The 9,840-nt window shown below is 43.9% G+C and overlaps 1 protein-coding gene across 1 annotated transcript in view; it reads left to right on the top strand.

Moving 5' to 3' along the window:
* The window catches only part of COL27A1 (collagen type XXVII alpha 1 chain), a 259,247-nt gene that overhangs the window by 192,648 nt on the left and 56,759 nt on the right, over window positions 1-9,840 (top strand). The window contains exons 35-37 of the mRNA XM_069062697.1: window positions 2,070-2,123; window positions 4,639-4,692; window positions 9,032-9,139. Coding sequence (XP_068918798.1) covers window positions 2,070-2,123; window positions 4,639-4,692; window positions 9,032-9,139 — 216 coding nt within the window. The remainder of the gene's footprint in view (window positions 1-2,069; window positions 2,124-4,638; window positions 4,693-9,031; window positions 9,140-9,840) is intronic.

Genomic DNA, 9,840 nt, shown 5'->3' on the forward strand with positions numbered 1-9,840 from the left:
GGTTTGAATGCTATCATCTTAGGCAAGCCCCTTACCCTCTCTGGGCCTCAGTTTCCCCACCAAAATGAAGGACTAAATTATCTCTGAGGTCCCTTCTATCCCTAGACCTGTAATGTATAAGCATAGGAAACAGGAAGATCAGGCTGCTGCAGGCTCCCAAGGATAGAGGGAGTTTTGGGGGATACAAGGAATGGGGACCCAAAGACTTCCAGACTGAAAGGCCATTTCTCCTCATAACCCTACCTCAAATCTCCATTTACTTGCACGGAAAGAGCTTCCAGGGCCAAAGGTAGGAAAGAGCCTTACCTCCGTCACTGAGAATCACCCGTGATTGGAGGCTGGAGGGTGGGGACAGGAGAGATGGGATTCTACATACACTTGACCAGCCTGCTGGACCAACAGCATTGCATCACTTCTCTTTCGGGCCCTCTTTCTTTAATTTATCTCTAATTTTGTCTTTTCAAAGTTCCACAAATGAAATGATGACTGAGTAAATGAATAAATGGAAGAATGAATGAATGAATGAAGAAAAGTCAATTTAAGCACCTATTAGGTGCCAAGCACCATATTAAGCAGCGGGGCACAAATACAAAGACAGCCCCTTCCATTCTAGTGGGGGAGAGTGGTGCATAGCAGGAGACTTGAAAAGGTTCAGGGATGGGGAATGGAGCCATAGAAAGGAAACTGCCACCTCTTATGAAAATATCATATGCAGAAGAAAAGCCAGTTTGGAGGCATAGTAGCTTGGATCATGAATGACTTCAGTTTGAATCCTGCCTCAGATATGTTTTATCTGTGTGACCCTGGGCAAGTCACTTAACCTCTCAGTTTCTTCATCTGTAAAATGGAGAGGTTAGACTTGAGGGCTTCTAAGGTCTCTTCCAATTGTAAATCTGTGATCAGTGCTATCAATTACTCTGTTCCTAGTCAATGAGTTATGCCTCATGGCAGGATAATAGCTTGTTCAAATTAATACGTTGCTGAAAATAAATTTTAAAATATATATTTTCTTGATTTACAAATAAAAATCAACACGAGGAAACTCAAATAGGCAACTATATATACGAGAACTCTTTGCTATTCTAGTTCAAGTCACTGACCCTTTTTCCTCTCTAAAACTGTCCTCAGTTTGAGTAATCTGGACCTATGGGCAAGAGGAGCATTTTTCTCTGCCTGTCCACCCTCCAAAGGATACAAGAGATAAGAACAATGAACCAAAATTATTGCAAAGAACCTTTTAAAAGACACTTTTAGTGATAGCCAAATACCACCGACCACAAGAAAACAAGGAATTGGATCTGTCATTTCATTGGCCTAATTTTGCTTAGAGATGACAGAAGAATCCTTATACTGCTTTTCTGGAATTGGCCCACAGTTAGCCCCGCAGGGAGCTTACAGCCTACCCAAAGAGACCCTGAGAGACCCTTGGAAGGTCAACTGGGCTGTAGAACCTTTGCTAGGTCAGTGAAAGAGAAGGTGCCAAAGTCCTTTAGGACACAGTGAAGAGCTGATTGTTTAGCTGGTACATATTCTGAAGAGACTTCTGATCTTGATAATGATTCATTTGCCCTCAGTTCCATCTCCTGCCTCCAAATTTTTGCTTCAGCTCTGTCCCTCATGTCTGGAATTATACTTCCTTCTTGTCTCCACCTCTGAGAATCTCTAGTTTCCATCAAATTTCAATTCAAATACCACTTCCTTGATAAGATCCTTCTTTACTCCAGATCCTAATGGTTCCAGAAAAAAAAATGTATTTGTTTTCTAAATACTTAAATGTAAGCACATTCTGCCAATTGAATGCAAGATCATTGAAGGGAGGAATGATTTCATTTTCTTCTGAATCCACAGTTCCTGGCATGCACTAGGCACTTAATAGATGATTGAGAAATAGGAGTACCCTGGACTCCAGGTCCCCTTTGGTATAAAAAAATGGAGCAAGGATTGATCTGGCTGGGAGGCTCATGGCTAGTGGGGCAGGGGGAAGGGGGAAGGGAATGTTGGTGTAAATGATAGGAATTTGAAGAGTTTCTCTCCAATGACACTGAATCATGTGTGTTTGGGTTTCACAGGGTGATTTTGGACCCTTGGGCATCCCTGGAGAGCAAGGTCTGGTTGGTCAGCGGGTGAGTAGAAGCTAATTTTCCTGCTTAGCCCCAAGACAGTATTATGTAGTCTAAGGGTCAATGGACTAGCCATCAGAAGACTTGGTCCTCATATTGGCTCTACTACCATCCAACTGTGTGACCAGAGTCAAGAGATTGTGCCTCCTATAGAGCCCAGGTCCTCCAAAGTAAAAAGAAACTGTTGCACTGGAATATCTCCATGTGACTTTCAGTCCTGAGTTTCTGTGATTCTCTTCTAAATCATTCATCTTCTTACCAATCCTTCAAGGAAAAAAAAGCAAAGAATCATTCTGGTTTTACATAAGGAAGATTTGGGCTGTAATTTCCTCTTTGTTGCCTGTTTCTATGCTCCGTAATAATATTGGACCCTTCAAAGAGCACAGACCAGGTCTTCCAGTGCCTCTTAAAGCTCCCTGTCGATCCTTGGGCTGCTACCAGCTCAAACTAATTTAGCATGGCTGATTTAAATCTATCCTGACTAAGGGCCCAAACTCTTCAAGCCCAGGCTCCATGAATGTAGCCACAGCAGGCGGTGATGCTCCCCGTCAAAGTCAGAGACATCACTACGATTGGGTCCCAGCCTACGGTACACTGGCATTTACTTTCACAAAGGAATTCCCATGCACGGAAGCAGAAGAGAGTGTGTTTGAGTTAAGCAAGTGAACAAAGACAGTAGTCATAATCAGTGGGGTTGATGGTTGACTGTACAGTACAGTATGTGAAAAGCCTTTGCATGGTTGGGTGTTTGTTGTATAGGTTTTTTTTAACTTCTCAAAAGACCACTAGAGAAACAAAGTGCTTATTAATGGATTCATTTTTCACTCTGAGCAGAGAAGTTAAGGAGAGGGTAAAGAGAGGGTAAGAGGGAGGAGAATTCCAGAGGTGGAAAGGAAGCCAAATTCATTTATTAGTAGCTTTGGGACCTGGGTCTCCAGACACAGTTACATAGAGGAAAGGCATAACAAAGACACATCCCCTTAAAGTTGGATGGGACATGTCAGTGACCAGAGATGCAGGTGCATGCTGGAACTGCTCATGCTGGCTTTTGAGATCTGGTTTTTAAGTTTTCTTTTTAAGCATGTACATGTTAAAAATAAGTAAATGAAAAAAAAATTTTTAAAAAGAGTTCTTAGTCAAGTCTTATAGGGGCGGCTAGGTGGCTCAGCGAGTAAGAGCACCGGCTCCAGTGTCGGGATGACCTGGGGATCAAATCTGGGCTCAGATACTTAGCACCACACCCAGAAATAACTGGCCGTGTAACCTTGAGCAAGTTACTTAACCCTGATTGCTTGAAAAAAAAAAGTAAATGCTATAAATTAGGTCATGATTTATTGTTCTTCTAATTATCTAGACTTAAGAAAGTATGATAGAGAAAATATTAACAATGCAGATTAAACTTAAAAGTGTGTTAGACATACATATTTTGGGAGAGAACTAGTTGCTAAACATTTACAAACATAGATTTGAAAGTCAACCCTGGAGTCTGCAAGACTTGGATTCAGGTACTGACTCTGACATGTGTTGGCTGTGTGATCCTGGGCAAGTCACTGAATAATGTCTCAGTGTCCCCAGATAAGTCACTAAAGTTCTAAGTTGCCAAGCAGCTGTTAGTCTGCATCAGTAGAAGGTGTTTCCTTGGGGCGGGCTAGATGGCAAAGTAAATAGGGTACTGGCCCTGGAGTCAGGAGGACCTGAGTTCAAATCTGACCTCAGACATTTAACACAAAAAACTAGCCGTGTGACTTTGGGCAAGTCACTTAACCCCAACTGCCCTCCAAAAAGCAAAAAAAAAAAAAAAAGGTGTTTCCTTACTGAGAGTTTGCTATACTAGTTCATGGGTCCTGTCATCCCTTCTGCCAGAAAAAAGGGGAGGGGATATTGATGACTCTTCAAGGTCGTCTAATCCAACAGCCTCATTTCAGAGAAGTGGAAACTGAAACTTCAGAGGGAAAATGGTTTTTGCCCGGGGTTCCTGGGAAGAGTGTGATCTTTCAGGCTGAATCCCAGATTTCTAGTTAGATTCAGGGAAATCCGTTCCTGCATTTTACCAGGGATGCCCTGAGCAACCCAGAAAGGTGTATTGGGGTCGTTCTCCAATGGCTGGATAAATGAACTTAAAGCTGGTTGATGCACCAGCTTTTGGTCCCTGAGGAAGTATGGGTGGCAATGGGGAGAAGGGGTCCTGCCCCCAGGAGTGTGTCTGAGCGCAGAACTAGAGATGGAGCTAGTCCTATAGAAGAGATATACTCTCCCTAACACAGCCTCTTCTATTTCTGGGCATAGGTTAGTGGCCTGAACAGCAGACCAGGAATCACAACTCTGAGCTCAAGGCCTGGGTCTGCCGCTTGTACGGGCAAGTCATCTCTCAAGAGCCTTAGTTTGCTCCTCTGTAAAATGGGGATAACAGTGCTTACAGTATCTACTTTGTAGAGTTGTTCAGAATAAATGAGATAGTGTGTGTAATTACAAAGTACCCTATGGTTGTACCATATTATGATTATTCTTATTCCCACAGGGAGAAACAGGGCTGGAGGGAGACAGTGGCCCAGCTGGACCTGACGGTCTGAAGGTATATGGTGAAATGGGTTTTGGGAGGAGGGGATGATGGACACTTTCCTCATGGGCTTCCTGCCAGCAGAAGTAGACTCAATAAACTTCAGTTTTTCTCCTGTGATATTACAAGGCATGAGGATGTATTGCTGGGAGGAACTTTAGGGATCATCTAACCCGACCCCTTTATTTTTATGTAAAAGGAAACTGAGGCACAGAGAGGTTGAGTACACAGGCAGTGAGTAGTTGAGTTGAAAATTAAGGGTCTTCTAACTTCAACTACAGTGATGTCTTGCTGTCTCAACTCTTACTTTTTGCCTTCTCTAAACTCTCTGGCAATGCCATCTCATTCTTCGAGGTGAGGAAAAGGGGCATGAAAATCCTCTATCTTCTTCTGGTGACAGAAGACGGGTCATCTCAGCATCATGGTGGTTAGATAACTGTTTCTGGCAGGTGCTCACTGGCTTTTCCCACCCTTCTCCTCCTCCTTCTTCTCTACCACATTAACCAAAAACAAGTGGCCGACAACTGGCCTGCTCTTGAGACATGAAGGGGAGGAGGCATTCCAGTTTAGGATATCGAGGTCCAAATGGGATCCATTTCTCTCAGTCTTTTGCCATAGTCCAACCAACTCTTCTCCAGTTGTAGGATGGGCAGGAGAATCTTCTCTGCTCCCAACAGAGGAGTCTGAACAAGCCCACATCCGTTCTTAGTGCACTAGATTTTCAAAACCAAACCAAGTTATTTTCAGATCATAAGCAAATACCTAGACATTTTTAGATGAAGCCTTTATGTCTAGTCTCCTGGAACTGGAGCCTGCCTCTCTACTAAGGAATCTGAAGTTACAGATGGGGCAATCCCTTCTTCTGGACTTGGTCAACAGCCTCGGTCTCCTTTCTGAAGCACTTTGGGGGGGGGGGTTAACAAGCTTATTTTAATCAGTCAAATATGTATCGTTTACCTAGTTCAGGGGGAAAAGGTCAGCACCCCGAACTTCAAAGTATACAGGCAGAATTATCAAGACAGAAACAGATCAAGTAGATAGCTTTCCAAACTGTCCGGCCATTACATCCATACCAAATCAACATCTGGGTTTCAACATCTGGGTTTTTCAAAGCCAGGGGGCTCTGGACAATGGCTTCCCAGAATCCATATCAAATCACAGAACACTTCTCAAAGTGAGCCCCCTGAAGTACTTTTCTTGTTTCTTCCACCACAGTGAAGTTGTCTTTGCTCGTTCAATACCCTCCTATGGCCTCTCATCTCCATTCTTCCTGAAGACTTCTAATTGGGTCCCAGGACTAGAAAGAAACTTAGATCAACTAATCTAACTTTCTACATTTTACATGAGGGAAAACTGAGGTTCAGAAAGGTTAGAGAATTTGCCCAAGGTCATATGGTAGTGAGAGCAACACTAGATTTTGAACCCATGTCTAATAACTCCTAATTGAATCCATCCTGCTGACCCTCCTTTTTTTGTTGATGAATAGGTCTTTGGTTGACTGTTTCCCTGTGGTCTGTTCCTGAGCTCTATAGGATTGAGCAGAACACTCCTGGGTGTCTTTCTTGCTTTCCAAAAATTTCATTTATGCTCCCAAGATTCTTAAGTGACTCTTAAGATGTCTGGTCTCCCCTAGGCCCTTTGGCTTGAATATTTTGTGACTGGCCAGGAGATGTCAAGTCCTCCCCTCCTGCAGGGTTATCATTCCAGCCTCCCTCTGTCTCCCTTTTCATACAAGGGTCTGTTAGCCTCCTCTCTCCCAACCCAGGGAGAAGCACTGCATGGCATTCTGGAATTCTGGGAGCAGAAAAGAAGAAGCCAGCTATGTATCCCTCCCTTTGCCTTCTCCCCCACCCTGTTGCATTCCAGAAATCCCCCAGGCAGGAATCAATCATGAAATTTCCTGGCTCTGAGTCTCAGGTTGGAATCCTGGCGTTCCAGAGCCCTGGCCCCACTCTTTCAGTTCCAGGCATTTCAGACTTCAGGCAAGCTCCAAGGGCCCAGGGAGTACTACTGCAGCTGAGTCCACCAACTTCATTCTCCAAGTGTCTGTTGTGGGAGCCCGACTGACTTCTCTTGGCTGATAGTTCTTTGAAAAATACTGAATCTTGCTCTGGCAGCCTGGGTAGCATGGTAGGACCAGGACCCAGCTGGGCATTTGAGTTTCAAGTACCAGTTTCAAAGCTACTAAAAGAAGCATGTCCTTGGAAACACTGGCAACTGTCTCTAGGTCCCTGTTTTCTCATCTGGTAATCATAATTGCTTGCCCCAACTCACCACCCCGGAAAGGTTGCAATGATGCTATCGGTGAAATTGAAGGTGGGATTTATACAAATCTATTGTAATATGGTTGCATTATATTTTCACATCAGCATCTGATGATTTAAATGTCACCCTTAAGAGTCTTCTGTCAGTCAGAATTTCTTCTCCCTGGACAGTGCCTCCACCGGGCCCCTATCTCTCATCACACATCATTAGTTGAACAGTAATTCCCTTTCAATTAGCTTAATCCTCAGGGCTCTCCCCTAAGTAATAACAGACATTTCAATTAGGGCTTTAAGGATTACAAAGTGATTTCCCATGTGCAATGGTGAAACTAGTACCCCCATTTTACAGGTGGGGAAACTGAGGCACAGAGAGGCAAAGAAATTTGTCTAGTCTCACATCTAGGAAATGCTCAATAGACATTTGAGGCCTGGTCTCCTGTCTAGAAATCCAGCATTCTTTCAGTCACTATGCCATGCCTCTTTCCACTTGGTATAGTTCCTTAATCCAACCTCTTGGCTCCTTCCTAGCATCCTGTCCTTTCATTCCACCATGATCCAGGATGAGAATAGTTGTTCTCTTGACTCTTGAGTCAGTCTTTTCTTCTATTTTCCCAGTTTCCCTAAGGTGTGTCCCTAACTTAGCTTTCAGCCCATATGGCTCCTGATCATGCATACTTTTGCCACAATTACGTCAGGTGGCTAGTGAGTTTCAGTAATATGTTTTTGGGGGGAGTTCCCTTCTAAAAAATTTAATTTATATTAATTTAATAAGCATCTGTTTTCCTTCCACCCCATCCTCTCAATTTAAAAGAGAAAAATAACGAAACTTTTGTAATAAATACGTGTAGTCAGGCAAAGCAAATTCTCCTATTGGCCATATTCAAAACTGTAAGTCTCTTTCTGCATATTGAGTCAGTCCCTTAGGAGATGAGTGTTGGGTCTCATCACGTGTCCTCTTGAATTTTTGTCAGTAACTGCATTGATCAGAGTTCCAAAGTATTTCAAAGCTGTTTATCTTTACAATGTTGTTGTTACTGTATAAAGTGTTTTCCTAGTCCTTTAGCTTCAGTAATGTTAACTTGGCCAAGGTCATGAGCTCAGGCCCTGTGTAAACCATCTAAGCATTTACTATTCCCCAGTTACGGGCTGAAACCCAGAACCCATCTGAAGAGAGGAAGTACATGGAGCTCTATATCTAGGAAGGAAGGCTATGGAGCTCTCTGGGGCTCATTTGGGCCATTCATAGTGGCCATTCAGGGCTGCACTTAGAAGTTCACACTTTAGTAGAGCTGGAAAAAATCTTAGGCATCACCGCCTTTTCTCCTTCCTGCCACAGATGAAGAAACTCTAAACCAACCAAGTAGGATAATTCCCCCCCACATGCACACACCCCAGATCATCAGCCAGGCACCATCCCTTCCTTAAACTGCCATGACTTCATGCCATCTCATGCCATCTCCTCTTACTTTTCTCTAAGCCAGTCTCTAGTTGTCAGACCACATGTCAGATCTCAATGGCAGGCCTGTCACACTCTATTTTAGATAAATACCCCTAATGGTAATGAAAAGTGTTCCCAAGAAGAGTCTTTGGCTGATCCAGGCATAAAGCAATCTACCTCTGTGGTCTATGGACAGAGAATGATTTACTTCTCCCACATCTCTGGGTCATCAGAAATCAGAACGCACTCATAAATGAGCTAAGGCGTATTTAAGATGGGGGAAATGGTCAGGGATTAATTTTTAACCTTGGCCCTGCTCAAAACTGATCTCATTCTCTCTGGGAGGCAGCCATTAGGTCCATGGGACAAGCACAGGAGAGTAGTGTTTGAAAATTCTCCCCCCTCCCGCTTCTTCAATGTCCTCATACCACAGCTGGACAGCTCCCTCTGCCTGGCCAAGGACATTTAAAAATAATTGTCATTACTCTTTTTCTTAGCTGACATGGCTGCTGTGATTCCATATGACTTAGTTTTTGTTTTGAGAACTGACCATGAAATCATGGGTTGTAAGGCACCTAACTCTCCCCCTCCATGTGGTAGTATCCCCACATTGCATTGGCTTGGGTAAACTGATGCCTCTTTCCTTTCCCAGGGAGACAAGGGTGAACCAGGCCTGGATGGTGAGCGAGGAGAGAAAGGCAAAGAAGGCCTGAAGGGAAAAGAAGGTCCCCCTGGCTATCCTGGAATCACAGGGGTCCGGGTGAGTTAGCAGGCCAGTCTGCCTGTTTCCTTGTCACCTCTTCATACGTCTGCACGTGTCTCCTTCCCTCTTTCTGGCTGCACTTGAGTGGAAACAACTGGTGTCAATCCAAGAACTCAAAAGGGCATTTGAACTCTTTTGGCATGGTCTATAGGCTGACATTCTGCCATCATAGTATACTTTGCTTTCTCCAGGTCACAACAGGATACTAGTCAAATTGGCCTGAGGCGAACCACATTGGATTTGTTCAACAAGTCAACTAGCCAAAGACTTTGATCCAACAGTGTCTTAAGAAAAGGGAATGAGTTGGCCTTGTGAAGAGGATCAATTTAGAACTGGAAGGGACCTTGGACATTACCCAGTCCAAACCCCTCATTTTACAGATGAGGAAAATGAGGCCCAGAGAGGCAAAATAACTTTCCCAGCATCCCATAGTTGGTTTTGGGATTGTAGACCCAATCTTCTCTTGGCACCAAGTTCACTGTTCTATCCATGATACCATATTGCCTGGTGGCTTCAGAAAACTATAGTCCTGGAGTCTTTTTCATCTGGGTTCCAAATTGTCACTGGCTGTATTTTGCTCTTTATCTCACAAAGATATAGGAATTAGAGCCTTATGCTCTGACCACCCTCTGACCATCCTCCCCACCACCACACACACACACACACACACACACACACACACACACACACACACACAC

The sequence above is a fragment of the Petaurus breviceps genome, unplaced genomic scaffold (assembly GCF_028583685.1).
Source record: "Petaurus breviceps papuanus isolate PSGF00001 unplaced genomic scaffold, PetGlider_PUasm1.0 90503, whole genome shotgun sequence".
Taxonomy (NCBI): Eukaryota; Metazoa; Chordata; class Mammalia; order Diprotodontia; family Petauridae; genus Petaurus; species Petaurus breviceps.